Source organism: Electrophorus electricus, chromosome 9 (assembly GCF_013358815.1).
Source record: "Electrophorus electricus isolate fEleEle1 chromosome 9, fEleEle1.pri, whole genome shotgun sequence".
Taxonomy (NCBI): Eukaryota; Metazoa; Chordata; class Actinopteri; order Gymnotiformes; family Gymnotidae; genus Electrophorus; species Electrophorus electricus.
In genome coordinates this window covers 4172510-4194614 of record NC_049543.1, presented here as the reverse complement: position 1 = coordinate 4194614, position 22105 = coordinate 4172510, and the positions used below count along the sequence as shown (strand labels likewise).

Sequence of the window (22105 nt, the reverse complement as noted above, 5' to 3'; positions counted from 1 at the left end):
GCATTAACCATGTTGGACCTTACACCACTGTGCTGTCACTTTAACTGTCCACCAGTTTGTAGTATATTGTAAGGCACACTGTACTCTTATAATCAGAATAATTGTAATGAATATTTCTGTTAACAGCATGCAGGCATGGCCATCTCCACTCTTGGAGATGTCACCCTGCAGAGTTTTGTTCCAGTACACCTCCCCCTAATGTTCAGACACTTTAGAAGGCCTTTGTTAAAGAGATTGGGTGTGCTGGATTTAGATGGAAAACTAATCTGGTCACAGCGGTACATCTCCTGGGCCAGAGTCGGGTGTCCCTGTCCTAACACGGTCTGCTGGCCTCCGCGTTCCAAGTGTATGCTCACGTCGTGTGGTTCCCCTGCACTGTAGCTGCAAGGTCACCTGTGCAAGAGAACCACACAAGATCACAGTGGTCTCATGCGGCTCTCTTGCATGGTGACTGCGCTCATTGCGGTCTTGCGTGGTTCTTCTCTGCAGTATCTGTGAACGCGTGACCCCACGCCTCTCACACGCCAACTCGGCCGTGGTGCTGTCCGCTGTGAAGGTACTCATGAAGTTTATGGAGATGCTGCCCAAAGACCTGGACTACTATGGCACACTGCTGAAGAAGCTGGCCCCGCCCCTCGTCACGCTGCTCTCTGCTGAGCCCGAGCTGCAGTACGTGGCGCTGAGGAACATCAATCTCATCGTGCAGAAACGGTAAGTGGGTCACGGAGGTGCGGAGCTTCCAAGAATGCTGGAAAGGCGGGGTCACCACATGCATTATCCCTGGCCCACACCACTGCATATTAATAAATCTGACCGATGTCGAAAACATGACATCTCACGCATAATGACATTTTTCACCAATTTATTTATTTATTTATTTTTTACCTTGATCGTGGTTAGTCTTCCAAGTCCCCACAATACACGTGCCCTGAATGAAATGCAAACGCGCAAGAATCCCAATCAGTGATTCTAATTCTCAGAACCTCAGTGGAGTGTCTTGCGAACCACTACGTTGTGTTTTGTCTCAAACTATCGTGACTTCGTATCTAAACACACCTAGCGAATGAGTGTCATAAAACTACTTTCTTTGTCTATTTTGTTGGCTTTTACAGAACACATTTATACAGACATTCACGCTGTTTACACAACCAGGTGTTGTAAATATCAAAAATGTTAAACATTAATGACTTACGGGGTGGCCCCGACTGGACTGGGAGTAGATCGGAAGAGTAAAGATTGGGGTATAGACCCATCACACCATCTGGGAAGATGATCGTTTAAGATCACCCTGAAATTGGGAGACTCTGCGATTGTGGGGAAGAGCAGATCGGCCTTGAAATTCACCAGATTTTACACTACACTACAAGGAGTAGTGTAGTCATTAATGCGAATGTTGTTGACCAGTAAGTGAAAAGAGTTGCGTTGCCATTGATGGTGTTGATTGGTGGCTAAGGACTGTATTACCCTGCCAGTCACATTAACATTTGGTTCTACCGCAACTTATGTTAAATTGTACAGGGTTCCATAACTGTAATGGGTGACAGAGTTGCTGGATAAATATCCAGTGAGGGAAATGGTTCTTGGTCCTATATACTAACAGGAATAAAGATGAACTATAACTTTTTTTGCTTGCTTGCTTGCTTTTTGCAGTTTTGCAGCTGGTTTCATTAAAGTTGAGGTAAAGGTTAAGGCTGTCCAACAGTAGAGTCAGTTACTGGACAGCCTAAAGATGTTGCTTAAGTTATATATCTTGGCAACAAAAAAAAGAGTATTTGCAGTAGCTTCAGATGTTGGAATGGAAACATCCATTTTTTAATTCCCTAACTGACAGTTTCTTTGTCTGTCCTTCATGTTGGCATGTCCAGGCCTGAGATCCTGAAGCATGAGATGAAGGTTTTTTTTGTGAAGTATAATGACCCCATTTACGTCAAGCTGGAAAAACTGGACATCATGATCCGTCTGGCTTCCCAAGCCAACATCGCCCAGGTGACACACACACACACACACACACACACACACACACACACACACACACACACACACACACACACACACAACGCACAACGCACAGCGTTTCAGATTTTCATTAGAGCGTCTCTAGCTGTGCCAGGTTGAACTCAGGGATGTTGCCACATCACCTCCTCAGACAGCTCAGCACTGCAGGCTTTAGAGTTGCCACTGTGCTAATTTAGTCTGACTCAGTCAGCCAATCAGAAGGCCCCGTACAAGCTGAGTCACTATGGCTCTGTAGTACCTAGGCCCCACAGGAGCGCCTGTGAACTGGGACTGCTCGCTGTATCAGACATTATTGCGATATTGGCCTTTGCAGTACAGATTTCACAGAAGGCTACTTTATGTAAATGAGCCCTGTATATAATAATCCCATTGTGGTGGTTGTCTCTGAAAGTGTGGTGATTTTTGGGGGTGGCTATAGTGGTGTCGTGTCGTGTTTGTCCAGGTGCTGGCTGAGCTGAAGGAGTATGCCACTGAGGTGGATGTGGATTTCGTCCGCAAGGCCGTCCGTGCTATTGGCCGCTGTGCCATCAAAGTGGAGGTGAGTTAGTGTTTATCAGTTCATGTGAAGGACAGGATTTAATTACAATACGGTGGCTGTGAAAACTCCTGTTACTCATGCATGAATTAACTAATTTCTCTCATGATGTAGAAGAGGCTTAATTGAGCTTGATAATTGGTAATCAAGCAACTGGGCTTCACCCCTCACACTGACAAATGGCAAATAATTAGACACCATTTGATTAATTCATCAATTATGTGTCAGTTGGCAATTAAAGTATTACTCTTGATTCCAAATGTGCACCAGGGACAGAATGGATGTAATAAATGACAGCACAACTCTAGTTATTTGGTCCATACTGGAGGAGAAATGAGTGATGTGTTTAAAATATATGTTTGAATCACTGATTTCTCTGCAGTGATCAATACTGCAGTGATCAATACTACTCAATATTCAGGAGAATTAGATATTGACTCATGAGCTGCATAAAAGAGATGGAAGAAGGATGAAAAAGGTTTATATTCAATTATCTTCCTCTTCTGCCTTTAATATTCTCTCTCTCTCTCTCTCACTCTGTCTGTCTGTCTGTCTGTTTGTGTCCCCCAGCAATCAGCCGAGCGCTGTGTCAGCACTCTGTTGGATCTCATTCAGACAAAGGTCAACTATGTGGTACAGGAAGCCATTGTGGTCATCAAGGACATTTTCCGCAAATACCCGAACAAGTACGTTCCCCCTGTGTGTACATAGTCGGGTCGGGGGTGGGACAGCTGCACAGGGCCCTAACAGACTCAGGCACAGGCTGGGACAGCTACACTACATGATGAATCGTACAGGGTGAATTTGTGTATTTAGGATACTTTTGCCTTTCTGTTTTGTTATACCGCTCACACCTCTAACCATGTCGTAACGTACACACCTCTAACCGTGTCGTACTGTATGGAATCAGACAGCTGACCCTCCAGCTTTCTGTGTTTCAGAGTGATTAATTCCAGGGCCTTTCATGGTCAGTGGTCTGTGCGCTGGACCGTGTGTTCTGAGGATTGTCTTGTGTTTTTGTTTTTGTTGTTGTTTTTTTTAACATGGAGACTTGCGCTTGCCATGAAGCACCCCCTGCTGGTGTGGATTAGCAGTTATCAGTTGTAGGAGCAGCAGGGAGTTTTTGTTCTCTTCATTACTTAACTTCTCATCTTCACTTATCTTCCTGTGCCCCGAGGCTCTGCAGACTGGCCAGTTTCATGCAGGAAAGAAAATACTAGCTTGGGCAACACACGTGAACCCTGCTAAAGAGTGTTTTGTTTGCGCGTGTGTGTGTCTCTAGGTATGAGAGCGTGATCGCCACCTTGTGTGAGAACCTGGACTCTCTGGATGAGCCAGAGGCCCGTGCAGCCATGATCTGGATCGTGGGCGAGTACGCAGAGAGGATCGACAATGCTGACGAACTTCTAGAGAGCTTCCTGGAGGGTTTCCATGATGAGAGCACACAGGTGTCTGAAACACACACACACACACATTTACAACATGTAGGTATACACACAGGTATAGCACATGCACACACAATGAGAACACACACACACCCACACCCCTAAAGGACAACACAGCAGAATACACAGGTACTACATAAACACACACAGAATACACCAGTATTGCATACACACACACATTTACATGATCATCTGTACAGCACCCACAGCTCCACACTGCAATTGCGCAGGCGTGACCCACATGCAGCAGGCGTTCAAGGACATGCGCGTTTAAGCTGATTACATTAGTCACCCGAAGAGCAAAGGAGAGAAATCGCAGTTGGTTTGCAATTATGATCGCACATAATCAGTCTGGTCTACAGTAGGAGGAGCCTCTCCAGATTCCGCACTCCCCCTTTCTCTCATAAACACTGCAGTGTGTGTGTGTGTGTGTGTGTGTGTGTGTGTGTGTGTGTGTGTGTGTGTGTGTGTGTGTGTGTGTGTGTGTGTGTGTGTGTGTGTGTGTGTGTGTGTGTGTGTGTGTGTGTGTGTGTGAGAAGGTTGAAATACTGTGTAAAACTGAGGTAAAAAGGCTCTGTTTTAGCGCTCACCTGCACTCACCCGTTTCCTACAGGTGCAGCTACAGCTGCTGACGGCCATAGTCAAGCTGTTCTTGAAGAAACCTACTGAGACCCAGGAGCTTGTTCAGCAGGTGCTCAGCCTGGCCACACAGGTGGGAGAACACACACACACACACACACACACACACATGCATACATCAGAGACAGTTGCACATTTCTTCTTGGACCATTCAGTTGCTCAGTCAGTCATGTACAAGCAGGATTCCTGTATCACGCACCACAGTAGCAGACCTAACTCTTACCTTATACTGTGGCGTTTACATGTTGGTGATAGCCATGAACATGCACCATGTGTATCCTTTTGATAATCAGTCCTTGTCTCAGTCCTCCCTGGCAATATTAAAGCCAGAGGCTTGTCTGGCTGCCAGACTTCTGTCAGGGTGAAACCCTCCCCGTGGTTCTGGAGCCGCGGTCAGGGCCCTGGGAGCTGATGTGCTCTTACCTTGCGTGTGGCTCGCCCTCTACTACTATGCTGCCCGGCTCAGTCTCTAATCAGGCAGAGTGCTGCGCTAGAGGTCCAGCTCCTTGTCCACCTCCTTTGAGCTTTCACAGGGCTGGGCCAAATTACACACTTGTTTACATTCTAGGACTCCGACAACCCAGATCTGCGGGACCGCGGCTACATCTACTGGCGTCTGCTCTCCACTGACCCAGTGGCAGCTAAGGAGGTGGTGCTGGCGGAGAAGCCGCTGATCTCGGAGGAGACGGACCTGATCGAGCCCACCCTGCTGGAGGAGCTGATCTGCCACATCGGCTCGCTTGCCTCCGTCTACCACAAACCACCCAATGCCTTTGTGGAGGGTAGCCGTGGGGTCCAGCACAAACGCCTGCCTGCCCGCACGGCCTCGTGAGTGTGTGTCTCACACGCACGTGCACGCATACATGCGTGCACGTGCGCATGCATGCAGATGCATGCTTTAAGAGTGAGCAGTGGTTCTCAGTCTTAGTTCTCATCAGTTCCTGCTCACTGCACAGGTGTGTGTTTGCATGCTCTAACACACCTGACACACCTCCATAAGAATGTAATAATGATCTGATGAGCAGAATTCCACACGTTGAACTTCAAAAAAGGCTGTTCTGCCTAAATATTTTTTTTTCTGTAATTTATTCAATAAGAAGAATGACTAGTCTAACCTAAAACTTGCCATTTTTACTCTGTTATTTCTCTCTTGATCAATCTCTGTTCATCAGCGGTGAGAGTGCTGAAAGCCCAGATGCTGGCCAGTCGGTGGGAGGTGTCTCTGATGCTCCGCCCGCTGTCATTCCATCTCAGGGTGATCTCCTAGGTGACCTCCTGAACCTGGACCTGGCTCCGCCCTCTGCTAGTGTGCCCGTGGTTCCTGCCTCGATGCAGATGGGGGTAGACCTCTTAGGAGGGGGTCTGGACAGCCTGGTAGGTCTACACCGCCCCTCTGGTTCCCAGTACGTAACTCCATACTCACAGCGTCATCTAAAGTGGTGGCACCTCAAAGGATCAACAGAAACTAGAAAAATGGCTTTGAGGGAGATGACGGAGAGGGTTGTTTCAAAATCCCAGTAACCTCGACATTTCACAGGAAAGTGAGAGCAGAATTTCCTGTTTATCTCCTGAGTGTTGATCATGGATATGTTTTGCTTCAAAATACTCAGCTGACTTGGAAGCCTTTTAAAGTCTTACGTGGCTAATCCTAAGGAAGCCGTTTTGGCTCAGCCGTGCTTGTAAACACAGTGAAGCTGGACACTTCCAGCCCCGAGTCTCTGTTCGTCTTGGACAGCTGGTGCAGGGCTGGGCTTACCTGAGCGAACGTATGTCTCCTGTTTGACTTCACTCTCTTCTTTCACTCTTGTCTCCTTTTCTTAATTCTATTTATTTTATTTATTTATTTATATATCTGCTTCACGTGCAGATGGGAGATGAATCTGAAACGGTAATTAACAGGCAGCAAGTGCCATTGGCTCCACCCTATACCACTCCATTACGCCAGCAGGGGGCGAGGTGTAGCAGCTAGGGTACATTAGAAGGAGGCACTCCGAGGGCCCATACAGGCTCAGCACCACTACCGACTCTCATCCAGCTATAGCGTTTGGTTTTCTGCCTGTGTGATTGCCAGTGCTATTTAGCACAGACCTGAAATATTCATGCTCACTCTTGTAGTGAGTATTCCTTACAGGGAATAATGTCTGTTTGGCGCAGATATGTGTGCGTACACATACACAGAGAAAAAAACAAACAAACAAAAAAACAGATTTCAGTGGAGATAGAGATCATGCATGTTCAGGAAAATGTGGTACCCCAGACAGGTGTGTTTGTGATCGCAGAGCTTGCATTTCATATCAAGCATTTAATCAGCTTGTGGGCATGTTGGTCACATGACTGTTCTGTGTTTATTTTTTTGGATTCTGCATGTTTCTCCTCACTCCACGCCATCACTCTTCTGCATCACTCGCTCATATCCTGCCCTCATGAGTCATGCTCCCCCTACAGGACAGAGGTGGTGTCTACCTAGTTATCCTACAAATATAGGGAAGAAAAGGCCCGTTTCCTGCACTCTGCGCCAATTAATGGATCTAGCTGACCTAAAAGCAGATCCCCACGCATAGTCCTGACCTTGTCCTTTAGACTGTGAGTGAGGAACTTATCTCAGATCAGTGTTTTGCTGTTTGGGTGTGTTTTTAGAGAGAATCCCTCTTCCCTGTGCACGGTCATAGTGTTTCACGTCAAGGTAATGCCCTCTGAGTAGAGCATTTACTTGTAAATGACTTGTTGATGTCGTTTTATCAGATGATGCAGTGTTGGACCCAAATTTTGAGGTTCAGTGTGGGAAGAACACCTTACTAGGTGTGCTGTTTTGGTGTTAATTTGTCCTTGTCATTGGGTACATCAAGGGAGCCACAGTGAGCGTGTCGGCGCGTAATTCTTGCTCTTTTAAAGGCCACCATGTCACTGCTTCATTCATATGTCCTGTCCGTTCCGATACCCCACATTGCCCATCATCTGCCCCACTGCGTGCACTCTCTAACCCCTGTGTCTCTCTCTGTGCCCCTCCAGCTCAGTGGAGACATCGGAGGAAGCCCTGCGGTGAGTTGTGGGTTGGGCTTCTAACACACACATGGGTGATGTCAGGGTTAACGAGGTGTGTGTGTCTTCTTCAGCCAGCTACTGGGGAGGAATTCAAACCTAATTACATGAATTAAGTGTGCACTTTTCTTTTTCATTTCCCATTTCACTCAGATGTGGTGGGGAGACCAGTCAAAGGGCTTGAGTAAAATAATGACCTATAAAAGCGAGAAGTTTTCCATGCCTGTGGGACGTGGTTTCACTGGTACCCGTCTGCCGCCTGCGGTCTCAATCCTGTAGCTGTTAAAAGGCTGATGAATGTGTTTAATTTCGTCTCCCTTTGTCCACAGATTGCCGTGGGTCTGGCCGGTGGCACAGGGGGTATGCCTGCAGGTCTTGGCGGTACCCCTGCCATGGGAGGTGGTTTGGGCGACCTCTTTGATCTTGGTGGAGGCGTAGGCATGGCAACCGGATCCTACGTCCCGCCCAAAGCAGTGAGTTTTTATCCTCGCCACGCTGTAGGGCTGCTCAACGCTGATACAGCCATGACCACCTCATCTGTCAGAGCTCAGGGAAAGTTGGCGTGGGTGTGTCTTAAACTCTCCACCAACATTATTATCTGGACCAGACGTGTATGTGAATGTTCGAGCCAGGTGTATTGGATCGGGGTTGGGGTCAGATGAGTTAGGTGGGGGTTTGGGCAGCTCTGGTTAATACTGCCAGTCAGGAAACTTCTTGTATCTTAGATGTGCACACAGCGCAGTGGGTAGGCTAAGAGGTGTGTGTGTGTGTGTGTGTGTGTGTGTGTGTGTGTGTGTGTGTGTGTGTGTGTGTGTGTGTGTGTGTGTGTGTGTGTGTGTGTGTGTGTGTGTGTGTGTGTGTGTGTGTGTGTGGAAGGCAGGATTTTGGAGGAAGGTTTGCCTGGAGAATGTGGGGGGTTGATGAGAGAGAGTGGACTCCTTCAGTCTGGCAGATTATGGCAGCTTTATACTATAGTTATGCAGACTTTTCTCTTTTTCCATGAGAGATGAGTTTCTCTCAGTAACTCTGTGTGTGTTTTCAGGTGTGGTTACCAGCGATGAAAGCTAAAGGATTGGAGATCTCTGGAACGTTTGCCAGGAGAGGTGGTGGCATCCACATGGACCTATCCCTCACCAACAATGCCATGAGCATCATGACCGACTTCGCCATTCAGTTCAACCGCAACAGGTGAGAGTGCCTGCGACACAGTTCCCCATACAACACTACACTGCACCTGTAAACATGGACTGCCATATTTGAGTTTTTACAATGGAAGTGCACACCTGTGGAGCTCAGGAATTCCATCAGTCGTGTGTGTGTGTGTGTGTGTGTGTGTGTGTGTGTGTGTGTGTGTGTGTGTGTGTGTGTGTGTGTGTGTGTGTGTGTGTGTGTGTGTGTGTGTGTGTGTGTGTGTGTGTGTGTGTGTGTGTGTGTGTGTGTGTGTGGGAGCAGTGAGATCTGAAATCTACAGTTCAGGGTGTCCTTTCCTCAGCAGATACTGAGTCATTATATTACACTTCATTTTAGAGTTTTATGATGCATTAGCCTGATGTTAGTAATCATGTATTGAAAAGCCACATACACATTATACTCTTAACGGCTGAACTAAGGCTGAGTTTCTTACTCTTGCTGTCAGGCTGTAACTTCCTCCAGCTGAATGATCATGTGATGTTTCTCTCTCACACCCCAGTTTGTGATGAGGGATCATAATCGAGCCTCATCACTCTGTTGTAGTGGTCTGTCAGTGCGAGGAAGTGCAAACGTGCATCCTAGTGAAGCGTTGGCCATGCCCCAGTCCATCGATCGGTTGTGTTTTTGTTTGAGATGAGACATTTCAGAACACCTTGTCTGTGGCTCTGTGGCCCAGCCTAGCTAAATCTGAGCATTTTTAGACACTTGTGAAAAGACATGGTGTTTCATCATCCTTAGATGATGTTTGGCAAGTGATGCAGGGTTTGGTGAGGAAGGCAACAGCTCAGTGGTAGCTCAGTGGTTAAGGTACTAGACTAGTAATCAGCATCAGCTAAATGCCATAAATGTCCGCTAAAAGCAAGGCAGGGTTTGGTGAGGGATGCAGTGTTGAGACAGGGTGTGTGATGTAGCGGAGATGGGGTTTGGTGAGGGAGGGACGTAGCATTGAGGTGGGGTTTGGTGAGGGAGGGACGTAGCATTGAGGCGGGGTTTGGTGAGGGAGGGACGTAGCATTGAGGCGGGGTTTGGTGAGGGAGGGACGTAGCATTTGAGGCGGGGTTTGGTGAGGGAGGGACGTAGCATTTGAGGCGGGGTTTGGTGAGGGAGGGACGTAGCATTTGAGGCGGGGCTTGGTGAGGGAGGGACGTAGCATTTGAGGCGGGGCTTGGTGAGCGAGGGACGTAGCATTTGAGGCGGGGCTTGGTGAGGGACACAGCGTTGATTCTGAGTAGCCTTGTCCACTGTCTTTAGTGTCCTCATTAGTGCCCATCTAGATGAAATCGCTTGGACTGCTTATGGATTTTTGTCTTTAGTGGATATGAACGTTCACTAAATTCTGATCTCTTTTTTTTTTTCTTTCCTTTCATCCTCGTGTGTGTCTGTGTGTGTGTGTGTGTGTGTCTGTGTGTGTGTAGTTTTGGGCTTGCCCCTGCTGGCCCTCTGCAGGTCCTCACTCCTCTTGCTCAGAATCAGACCATTGATGTGAGCCTGCCCCTTAACACCAATGGTCCTATTATGAAGATGGAACCTCTCAACAACCTACAGGTAACCTTCCTCAGTCTTCTTGCTCCCACAGCGGTGCTTAAACCCCATCATGACAGCAGAGTGCTGCACTGCAGTAAATGCGTAATGTTCCTATGGAAGATTTCTCCCGAGTGCTGCTGTTAGGAGCCTGTATTTTTGAGGCTGTATCTCTCTCTCTCTCTCTCTCTCTCTCTCTCTCTCTCTCTCTCTCTCTCTCTCTCTCTCTCTCTCCCTCCCCCCCCCCCAAAAAAAAGTAATGTGTGTGGGTGTGATATACCAGGCTGCATGACCGCTAAATGAGATTTTGTATTGGAAACTCACTAACCTCATCTCAGGATTACCATCTCCCTAACCCCTGGCACACCCCTCCCCTCTGCCCTCGGTGTATCTCTCTCATCCTGACTATCTGGCTTCATCTTGTTCTTTCATTCTCTGTCTCTCACTCTCTTGCACTCTCCCCCACTCTCCTCCATTGATCCACCCCAACAGTAAAGCTACAGTCACTCTGCATGTCCTCCACCTCATTACCCTCATCACACCAGTGAAGCTCCAATTTGAAGAGTTGCATGTGGAGAGCCTCTGATTGGCTGGAGTTGTACAGCTGTCTAGCCCGATATGGTCCATTATGCTGTTTACCCTCAGGGAGTTGCTTGTCGGCTAATGGAGAAGATTATGGCCTTCATAAAGCTCTGTCTTTTCATGTGTTGGAATATAGGTTATGTAGCCAACAGCTCATACTCTGCAGAGATGATTTAGGAGTGCACATCATATGAGTATCACAAACTTTAACATTTTCACTGGTTACTCAGCTGAAGTTTTATTGTTGTTCTTGCATATGAATGTTTTTAGTGCCTTAATTTCACCTTTTCTTTGATGTTCCTGGGTATTGTTTATTTTACAAATGTAATCAGACTCCCTTTAGGGGATGTGTTGAGGAGAGAGTTTCTAAATGCTTATTCCGGGGGAGTTGAAATTCAGTCCTGTGTACTGCTGAGACAGAGGCGGTGCGGTTGGTGCCGTGTGTTGGGGGGGGGGGGGTTGTGCGGTTGGTGCCGTGTGTTTGGGGCGGGGGGTGCACTTAGTGCTGTGTGTGATCTTTGGCTGCCTTCCCGTATGAATTATTCAGAACGAGCCCCTCCAGCTCGGTTGTGCGAGTTTGGCTTGTTGCCCTTCCTCCTGTGTGTCCAGATCGATGCTACACTCTCCGCTCTGCAACCTTTACAAAAGCTACATAACTTGCAGCGCTCGATATGAACTCGCCTGACAGAACTACACCACGAGAGCAGTGTGGAAAACAAACGCGTGTAGCTGTTACCACAGACGCTTCACTCTGAACTGAATCATTTTAGCACTTCTAAAGAGGTGCACACTGAATCAGGGAATGTTTGGAGTTCTTGGATCTGACTGTGTAATGCAGCATTAGCTACCAAATGAGAGGATCATTTATAGTTATACATACTGAGTCAGTATGAAGTTCTCCCCCTCCCCCATAATAACTCCTAAGTTATTGTCCTTTGGGTTTACTGGAGCACATAGAAAGTTACTGCATGCAACAGAGACTGAAATCAGGAACAAGTTGTAGTCGAGTTTTAAAAAAAAACTTTACCCATGTTGTGATTGTCTGCCTCTCTCTGAACATGCTCTGAACTTCACGCACTCATGTTTAGTGCTGTTCAGTGTTCTTGCATTCATGTTCAGTGCTCAGCCTGTGGAAACAGACTACACACACGGAAACAAAGCCAACAGAGAAAGGAGGGAAGAGAACAAAAAACGTGAGAGAGAAAAGGCATGAGTCAAAGGAAGAGAAGATTAAAGGCGTGAATTGTGCACGTGTCTGTGTGTGGGTGATTGTGCTTGCATTTGCCTGTGTGTGTGTGTGTGTGTGTCTTTGTGCTTGTGTTGAAACGGTGATGAAACGGTACACTGCATGTTTCTGTCTACGGTTCAATACACACGTGAGCCATGGTATTACCTGACATTTTCCTAGAACTTCCATAATCACCATATCACCCTACAGACTACATGCCTGTTGTACATTCACACCCTCAGAACAATTCTTATTAGACTTATAAGAATTCTTATTAGAATTTCTGTACGTCCTCAGCCTATCAGCGCTCTGTATGCAAATAACACTCTGGAGCCTACCAATGCTCTTTATGCAGAAATGTTTCTTTTTGGTTTATTTGTCATGTACATAGACATATACGGTATAACTCGCAGAGTGACGGAGTGCTCTGTCCAAACTGACGAAAAAAACAAAACAGGGTTATATAAGGGTTGTGTATATATACAACAGGGGTGTGTGGGGGGGTGTGTGGGGGTGTGTGTGGGGGTGTGTATATATATATATATATATATATATATATATATATATATATATATATATATATATATGTATATATATATATATATATATATATATATATATATATATATATATATATATATATATTACACACACACACATATTATATATATTGTGTGTGTGTGTGTATAAATAAAAATGAAGAGTAAAATACAGCTACAGAATTTGAAGAAGTCGCAGGTTAATTAGAAGCTAATCTGAACAGATGGATCTTAGCCCTCATTTGAAAAGTATCTAGATTCTTAAAAGCCCTCAGGTTAATAAGAGGGGAATTCAAAAACGGACGGCCAGAATAGAAACGGGCTGCTGGGCCTCTCTAGACAGCCGCCGTGCAGAACTAGTAAGGTACTGTTGGTAAATGTGAGGGCTCTTATGGGTGAAACATACCTAATAATTTCAGTGAGGTACAGTGGGGTGGTACCATGGAGGCCTTTGAAGGTCTTTGAGAGTATTTTAAACCAAATCAAGACAGGCAGAGGTAGCCAGTGCAGGTTTCTGAGAACAGGTAAAGCACACTCCCTCGTTTGTGTGCATATTTCTCACTGCAGCGTTTTGTACTCTCTGCAGGCTAGTGAGCCTCGCAGTAGACCAGACAAGTTGACGCTAAAATAAAGCTGGTCCCAGGATCAATCACTGAGGGACCCCACAAGACGAGGCGAGGTGCTGGGATGTGCAGCGTAATATTGATATAATAATATTACCACAGGGGCCATAGCTTGTGATTTAAGGTACTTGACTTGTAATTGGAAGGTTGCTGGTTCAAGCCCCACCACTGTGAAGTTGCCATAAATTTAATATTTAGGGCCACTCTGGTAGGACTGGTACCAGTTTAGAACAGCCAGAGTTGGTCAGCCCATTTTGTCACACAAGCCTTCCAGTTATCGTGTATGAACACACCCACAGTTCACTCAGCCCCCCCCCATGTCTGCTACTTAATAAATCTACAAAAAAAAAGTTATTCAGTCACATTTACCTGATTCTTCCAATCTGTTTCTTTCTCTCTCTCTCTTCCCCTCTCCTCTATCTCATGTCCCCTCTTAGGTGGCTGTGAAGAATAACATTGATGTGTTTTACTTCAGCTGCCAGTACCCCATCAGCTTGCTGTTTGTGGAGGATGGGAAGATGGGTGAGTGTGTGTGTGTGTGTGTGTGTGTGTGTGTGTGTGTGTGTGTGTGTAGTGTTAATGTGGTGCTGTAAACGAACATTAGGAACCTGGGTCCTGGTTTGTTTGCATTTTCTGTGTTTCAGAGAATAACAGCTGTCACTTCCATCACTTTGTATGAAAGCCAGATGGAAAAAACGACCAAAATAAGTTACTTTAGCTCATGTATAAATGATAAGTTTGACCATTCTTAACCAATAAATTTATACTAGCAAAATAGTAATCATGCTTAGAGATCATAATTTTCCTGTAGTTATTTTGTGAGTGAGGGTGTGTGTGGCCCCCTCCTGTAATTGTACCAAATAGCTATAATTTGGCCTCTGTAGAAACTGACTCAGTCTTTTAAATACAGACATATTCTCTTTCTTTCACTCTCAAGTCAAGATGGCTTTATGGAATCCCTGTGCAAAGTATAATGCCAAAGTACTAGAAGTTCAGTTTCACAAAATTATTGACATAATATTATAACAAAATATTTGGCAAAGAAGACTGTGTGCGCCTGTGCGCACCAGGTTTTTCTATTGTCTGTCTTTGGGCAGCGAGGTCTAGACTAATCTCACTCAGCCTGTACTTTGTTGGGGTCTGTCTCGGCTTTGTAGCTCTGACAGTAAGGAGATACTATGCCAATTCATGTTCTTAGTTTAGGTGATGACACTCTAATTTCCTTTAAGTTTTAGTTTTGAGGTCCCAGTGTTGCAGTTTCCTAGTCGCAAATGTTTTATGAACTGTTTTATGTGGTTGGGTTCTGGTCTGTTTTAGTAGTTGTTACTGGGTTAATGAGGCTCAAAACCAGCTGACTAAGGGCACTCTTCAGGGTTAGCTTATTGGCTTTGTAGTTCTTTAAAATGCGTCTTTAAAGTTGGCCTTTTAAATGTGTCTAGAAATGTAGGGACCTTTTTTGGTAGTAGAAAGCAGGCAAATTCTGATTTTTAAAAAAAAAAATTTCCCTCCCTCTATGTCTGTCTGTCTGTCTGTCTCTGCCTGACCAGATCGGCAGGTGTTCTTGGCCACCTGGAAGGACATTCCCAGTGAGAACGAGACTCAGTATCAGATCAAAGACTTTCACCTCAATTCAGGTGAGAAGATATGTGGAAATGTGGCTGGATGGATGGATGGGCGGATGGCAGATAAGAGGGTGGATGGATGTGTGGCTTAATAAGAAAAATGGAGGTGGCAGAAAAATGAATGAAGAAGAGTAGGCAGACACTTAGCAGGCCGTTTCCATGCCGACACCATGTCCTAACCCTTGCCACATGTTCATTTGAAATAAACAGGAAGCATATTCATCTCACAGCCCTACCCCATTCAGGGCTGTATTTATTGCTGTAATGGGTCCTTGTGTTGTATTTCCTCTGTGATGTGAAATCACCTGACACTCAGGCCATTATATCAGTGCGCGGATGTTTTGATCTGCCCCTGGTTACACTCTGATGGGGTGACCCACTGACGGTCTGTGTGGACTTGCCTCTGTTTGAAGTCACTAATGGAGCAGGGTGGATTTTTCACACTTTTTCCATTCACCCCACAACAGCAGGGATGATTTTTTCATGCTAGAGTTTACCTTAAACTTAAAAACTTAAACATGTTTGAAATCAGCCATAAGTCCTATTCGGATGGAATTCAATTTACATGGTGTCCCAGAGTAATTTTATAAGTGCTACTCTGTGACAACTTCTGTTTTTGCGTTTTTGTTTGTTTGTTTTGGGGGTTTTTTTTTTTCCCTCTTTCCTATTACAAATGTGTGTATATATAACCTAAACCAAAGGTTTACTATATTAAGGTAATCTGATTACTTTCCATAATTATTTTGAGGACGTATCAACCCATTAACTGCTGAAGCGTTTTGGAACACTAGTTCCCTATAGTACCAGGCAGTATGGCCCCCTAACTCCCACATACACCTGTGTTCAATCTGTGCAGTCTCATGAACAGATATATGTTTCCAGGCACCAACAGGAAGGGAATGAAGATGCAAAATACTCTCAGGACAGGAGTGCAGTGCATATGTTAACCTTTTAAATAACTACAAACTACATTCAATGCCGTTGCTGTGTAACAGTTGTCGTGGGAACCGTTCACTTAATTAGAATCGTTATAAAAGCAAAAAAATAGACACGTGGAGTAATTGACCCTCGTTAAGTTGTGATGTCATCCTAATGACGACTGCCATATATGTATAATGTATCATTTAACTTAGTTACCTGCCTTTAACCGTAATGAAATGCAGTTACCTGTTTGTGTGAACCTGTACTGTAACGCTGTTACATGTACTGTCACTACGCAACCCTGTCAATGGTTTACAGGGTCTGAAAGTAGACCAAATGAATCAGACGAGCCCCCGCTGGTTAGTTGAAGGGCAGTTATAATGGCAGCTATGGAAGTCAAGCATTTACACAGGCACAATGTTAGCTTTTAGTTTTCTGTAAATAATGACTAATTGTGTCAAGGCAGTTTATTAAATATTTGCAAAATGCCGATAAATTAATACTGTAAACAGTTTAATTATTATATTCCAGCTGTGGATTATGTACACTTAACATATCTATTGTTAAATACAAATAATTATCACACAAACTTCTGGGTTTCCACTATAAACCCATGCCTACTGTGGTAATTATATTTCAGTCTGGATGTGAGAGTTTTATCACTGAAGGGACATGCAAATAAATTATTAAACACGCCCCCCTGATAAACTGCTCCAGTCCATATAGGGGTCTCACACACGCGCGCGCACACACACACACACACACACGTTCATGTCTATAGTTGTATGGCAGTGGTGATCTGCATCATAGTTAAAATCCTCTTCTGTGTGTGTGTTTGTTTCTCCTGATGTAGATGCTGCCAGTACCAAACTGCAGGGCAGTAACGTGTTCACAGTAGCCAAGCGGACAGTGGACGCCCAAGATCTGCTGTACCAGTCCATCAAACTGACCAATGGCATCTGGGCGCTGGCAGAACTACGAATACAGTCCATCACCCCCAACTATATGGTAAGGAGGCATGGAGCAGGGCAGGGCGGGGCAGAGGCAGGAGAGAGGGCGTGTGAGAACTGGTGTTGGGTAAGAGAGAGGCAGTGTTGGGAGAAAGCTGGTGAATGTGGGAGAAACTGCAGATTGGAAGCATTTGTGTGTGTGTGTGTGCGCGCACACGCGCGTTTGTGTGTGCAGGGTGGGTGTCTAAGGTGGGAGTGTGGCAGCATGAGGTGTGTGTGATGGGTACATTATGAAAGGAGATTCACATAGTAACTTGAGAGCTGTGTGAGAATGTGTGTGTGTGCGAGAACATGCATGTGTGGAGATGTCATGTTTCATGCTAGTAATAGGAAAATTAGTAAGAGAGGTTGCATTGTTTCTATAGTGACTAACTTCCAAATGTGCTGTTAAAATGAGAGCAGATATCTTTTCTCACACACAAGGCTCACAAAGGAACACAGTCCTTACTCTTCTTTAATCACTCCACTGGTTTAGCACAGATCCACTTCTGATGGAGACTCGCTTGCGCACGCGTGCCTCTCTGTCTCTGTCTGCCTCTCTCTGGGTACAATTTGCCATGTTGTATGATTGTGGCTTTCTTGAAGGCCTGGATCATTTTGTTGTTTTCCCATGATGTGCACTGCTAACCACATGGTACACCGACACCAAGAACCGTAAAATGCACTCTTACACGCGTGTGTGTGCGCGCGTGCATGTACGAGTGAGCATGTGCCAGCAGCTGTCACACTCTGCTGGTTTGTTCTCCATTGGTGCTCAGGGCAGTCTGTAAGCCTCTGCTGGCACTAATCATCCACATTGGCCCATGCTGTTCCCTACGCATTTGCCCTTTTGAAGTGCAGTTCCATAACTTCTGACTGTTTCACATCCCTGTGACAACCAGCTGACCGCCCATGGCATCCTTTACCCTTCCCCTGCCCCTTAAGGTGGGTGGGGTGGGCTTCCACAGCGTCCCAACAGCTTTAGTTCTACCAGCCACTCTGCTCATCTGACTTTTTTTTTTTTTTTTTTTTTAGCTCCTCCCCTTTTCTTCTGTCATTCCTGTTTAGCTTTACGTCTTTATCCGTGTCCTATTCCAACTCCTGCTCTTTAGATCCCATCTGACCACAAGGTCTTTTTACTTGCTTGCATTTTTTTTTTTTTTTTTTCCGGTTATTTTTTAGTTTGTGGTGCTTCTATATTTGTTACAATACAGTTAGTGCAAAAAGAAAAAAAGTGTTCAATCGTCACATTACACATGGACAATTCTTTACACATGGACTTAAAAAGTTAATGTTTAAAGGGTTTAGTTCTTTCACTAGTTCAGTAGTCCTGATATAAGCGTTTGTCATGTTACAGATGATATAATGACATACTGCATCAAAGTTTAGGTTATAAAGAGCTGTATATAGAATTGGTCCTTTTGAGTTTGCTCTGTTTCTCTGTCCAGTCCTCTGAACCTCTCAGACTGTGCACAGTGTTCTCTCATTCTGATTGGCTAGTGAAAGCTTGTCTTTGAACCTTTGCCACTCCTGGACTTCCATTGTTAAATGCAGCCTAAGGACTTGAAAATGTCCTCTCCAAAGAGAAAAGAGCAAACTGGTATTCAGTCCCATGCTACCTCTCGGGGGACAGAGCTGGACTGGTTTTATTATTTTATCATTTTTAGTACAAATGAGGGAGAAGGGCATGTGAAAAGGGGCCAGTGGGAAGGTGAGGGGGGTTAGTAGCTAAAAACCAAATAACCAGCTGATGAGCAGCAGAAGGAAGTGTTAGTGAGGCAGGGGGTGGGAAGCAGGTGCATGAGCGCGAGACGCAGGCGGTCCGATGCGCCCGTTTAGCCTCTGTGAAGAGCGAGGGCAGCGGCAGGGAGGGAACCCGTGCGGTGCAAATTCAGTGTGATGATCTTGCCTGACTCGGATATTTTGAAACCACTCTTTTCTTCAGGACTCAAGTGTCATGGCTTTAATGTGCCATGTTGTGTGACAGAGCATGTGAGTGAAACTCTTCCCAGAACGCTGCTGGGGAAAAGAACACACTGTAAGTGCTGGAGGTGTGCTGTTGCATCCCAGGAAGACTTGGTGTCTGCAGGTTCTTACGACGAGCCTACAGGGAAGCACTAACTACACTAACTAGGATCCTTTCTTGGTTCGAGAGGTGGATCCATTAGTAAAAGGGGCGGAGCTCTGCAGGTTTGGAGCAAAACACTTGCAGATTCTACACCCAGCTGAACAGTCCTGCCAACAGTAATCAGTATTTTAAAGGACATTTGGTTGTTGTTGTTGCCCTAGACTGACCCCTTTCTTAGTTCAGGAAAAAACATAATTTACTCTGAATCGTTTTACAGGGAAACTAAAAAAGTAGACGTGACCAGCGAGGCCCCAGAGATTAAACACGAGCTCTTTTTCCTCAGAGCTTCAAAATGAAAAGCATTTACCAAGCCTGAGCCCCTCGATAGCCAGATAGATAACGGTTCATTATTATTATTAACATGATAACTATATGACCCGTGCACTTTCATCAGTGTTGTCTAAGCTTTTGACATGGAGGTAACCACTCTGGGTGTTCCCCTGCCTCCTGTGCCATGCTGAAGGCTGCTTCCCTTCTCCCCCACAGCTGGCTCTGAAGTGTCGGGCACCCGAGGTCTCTCAGTACATCTGCCAGTGCTACGAACTGCTCCTGAGGAACTGAAGAGCAGAGAGGATCCTGGCTGCTTCTCTTCTCCTCCACCCTGATGCTGCGGGCAGAAGGACTCCGTCTGGACACGTCCTGACTCCACAGGAACCTCTCTCTATGTCTCCAAGTCTCTTCTTTGCTCCACATCTTCCTTCATTTCTCTCTTTCTCTCTCTGTCTCTTCTGTGTCTCCCTCTCTCTCCCTTTCCCTCACATGCCAATCTGCGTCCTTCTGGTCAAGCAGGACTACTTTTTACTCGTCCATCCTCCTCCTCCTCCTCCTCCTTCCTCGCTCTTTGTCATCCCTCCTCATCCTCCCTGCGTGACCACAGTCTTCAGTGACTGGTCGTGATTTCCAAATACATTGCGGTTTTGCGCACTGTTGGAGATTAAACGGACGGTGGTGGGGAATGTGTTCACATTTGTGCTACTTAAGTGTGTGTGTGTGTGTGTGTGTGTGTGTGTGTGTGCGTGCGTACGCATTACACATTTTCTTTTCATTTTGACAACACTCATGTCCTCGTTAAACATGCATAGCTCACATGAGTCTCACCCGTCCTCTGACGACAAACTGTAGGGTGCGACTCTTGGTCCAAGACTACCCAAAATCCTGTAATGTTTGGGGTTTTTTCTGACGAAGATGAAGTAAATGACCTGTTGAAGTCCCGCCCCTCCCTCCTGAGCTGCCTGTGCAGAGACCACACCCATCTCTGCCAACCCCTCCCCATCAAATTTGTTTGATTAGAACCATGCCTGTTTTCTTTGAGCTAAGGCCCTGCTTCTGTCCTGAACAGCTGTGTGTGCAGTGGCTGTGGCCGGAAGACAGGGGCGGGGCTGTCGGAGAGGAATGAAGATTGGGGTGGCGTTTTTGATGCATTTGATTGCCTTTGCTTTTTAGGGTGTAGCCTAAGTGCGCTCTCTCCCCCTCTCTCTCGGTGTGCAGTAGTCCCCATGCTGTCTGTACTGCTGTGCTGGGGATATTATTAAGTTTTATCCTTCCGATCATTTAATGTGTATCTGTTAATTATATCAAATATGGGCGCGTTTGGTTGGAGGGCAGGTGTTGGGTGCTGAGGTTTAGTGGTTACAGTGCCCCGCTGGTGCAGTTATCCAGAGCTTCAGCTCTCTCCTCAACTGCCTGCTGTAGGCTTTCATCTGTTTGCATGTGTGAGACTGTGCGCGTGTGCCTGTCTGTCTGTTTAACCCTATGGACTGCTTCACTGAGTGAAATCTAAAACCTTGTAAACAGGCCTCACTGTAGCTGGAGGCTTGGCTATACTCTGAGGCGGAGTGAGAAAGCAGCAGATTAAATCTTCTCTTTGATTTTTTTTTTTTTAATTGCATTTTATTCGCTGAACAGCTCGGGAAAGTATACATTACAAGTTTTTGTTTGTTTGTTTTGTTTTGTCCCCCCCCCCCCCCCAATTAAATCTCTCATTTGCAGTGGTTGCATCAGCCTGGATGTCTGTCTGTCTTTTTTTGTCTTCTAAGGCTACTTTTAGTCTGGCAGCAAATAAAACTTCCTTCCATGTATCCAACGCTTGTCCCTTTTCAGGCCTTTCAAATACTTCCCAGTTTTTAATCATGTTATTACTCTTCACACATTTCATCTGGGCTCAGATAAAACACTTAGAAATACAGAGAAGACTAATTTGTTCAAATGAGAAATCTGTGCAACTGCTGAGTCTTTTTTAATATTAAATACCTTCAATTAAAACTGATTAATTTTTAGAAACCAGCCACTTTGACCTTGCTGCCTAAACGTAGGCTTAGATAATGATGTATCTTTTACTTTGAGCAGTGTTTTTCTGTATTTCTGTGCATCCATGTCTGGGAGTAGGTAGAAAGGTGGATCTGATGGAGTGTGTATTTCAGTTTATGGACACCAAAACGCTAAAGATGAGTTAAAATATCTGGTAAAAAAAAAAACAAAAAACATGGAATGTTTTATTGTGAATACTCGAATCATTTGAAATTAAAAATAAATCTGGTATATTCACAAAGGTCTTCAGAGTGGTGACTGCCGTGGAGAGGCGCTTTGAGAGCGCCCGTGCTCCAAGGCTTGAGCGTCGTAGTCACGGATCGCCTGTTCTCCAGCGGGGCGCAGCGGAGAGCGCGGGTCCGTTGTGATAAAAGCGTCATCATCATCTGTACTGTGCGCCTGTCTCTCTCTACCGCTCCCCTAACACCTCAGCAGTGATCCAGGGCCAAACGAACGACAGAAACGCGCAGGCAGCGTTAATGTCGCGCCTTTGGGCGGCAGAGAAGGCTCGTGTAACGATGGCTGATTGAGACGCGTGTTCATGGGACGCCAGTGATCCGGTTTAAAGCTTCGGGCTCGGTGCAGGATGGGTCAGCCTAAACATGACCATCGCTATGGCCCGTCAGTGCTGGTCCAGAATGGCACCGGGCCTGCTTTATACCGACCCGAGGGTTGGCGGTTATCTGGACGACAATAATACGAAATAAAACTCAACACAATGAATTCCAGCATTTTAGTTCTGATAATTATCATATGCGGCTTTTCGTCATTACTGAGCCA

General features: G+C 45.7%; 1 protein-coding gene across 3 annotated transcripts in view; it reads left to right on the top strand.

Moving 5' to 3' along the window:
- Window positions 1-21492, top strand: part of ap1b1 (adaptor related protein complex 1 subunit beta 1) — a 30620-nt gene extending 9128 nt beyond the window's left edge. For 2 of the 3 annotated variants that reach the window (XM_035529802.1, XM_035529803.1), the window contains exons 7-23: window positions 490-711; window positions 1866-1986; window positions 2459-2554; window positions 3122-3237; window positions 3834-3999; window positions 4610-4708; window positions 5204-5463; window positions 5808-6009; window positions 6503-6523; window positions 7645-7674; window positions 8004-8147; window positions 8717-8862; window positions 10281-10410; window positions 13796-13880; window positions 14906-14992; window positions 16755-16909; window positions 19505-21492. In XM_035529802.1, the coding sequence (XP_035385695.1) occupies window positions 490-711; window positions 1866-1986; window positions 2459-2554; window positions 3122-3237; window positions 3834-3999; window positions 4610-4708; window positions 5204-5463; window positions 5808-6009; window positions 6503-6523; window positions 7645-7674; window positions 8004-8147; window positions 8717-8862; window positions 10281-10410; window positions 13796-13880; window positions 14906-14992; window positions 16755-16909; window positions 19505-19579 (2155 nt within the window). In that variant the 3' untranslated portion in view covers window positions 19580-21492. The remainder of the gene's footprint in view (window positions 1-489; window positions 712-1865; window positions 1987-2458; window positions 2555-3121; window positions 3238-3833; window positions 4000-4609; window positions 4709-5203; window positions 5464-5807; window positions 6010-6502; window positions 6524-7644; window positions 7675-8003; window positions 8148-8716; window positions 8863-10280; window positions 10411-13795; window positions 13881-14905; window positions 14993-16754; window positions 16910-19504) is intronic. The other variant, XM_035529804.1, reaches the window with a different exon arrangement.
- Window positions 21493-22105: the final 613 nt, after the last annotated feature.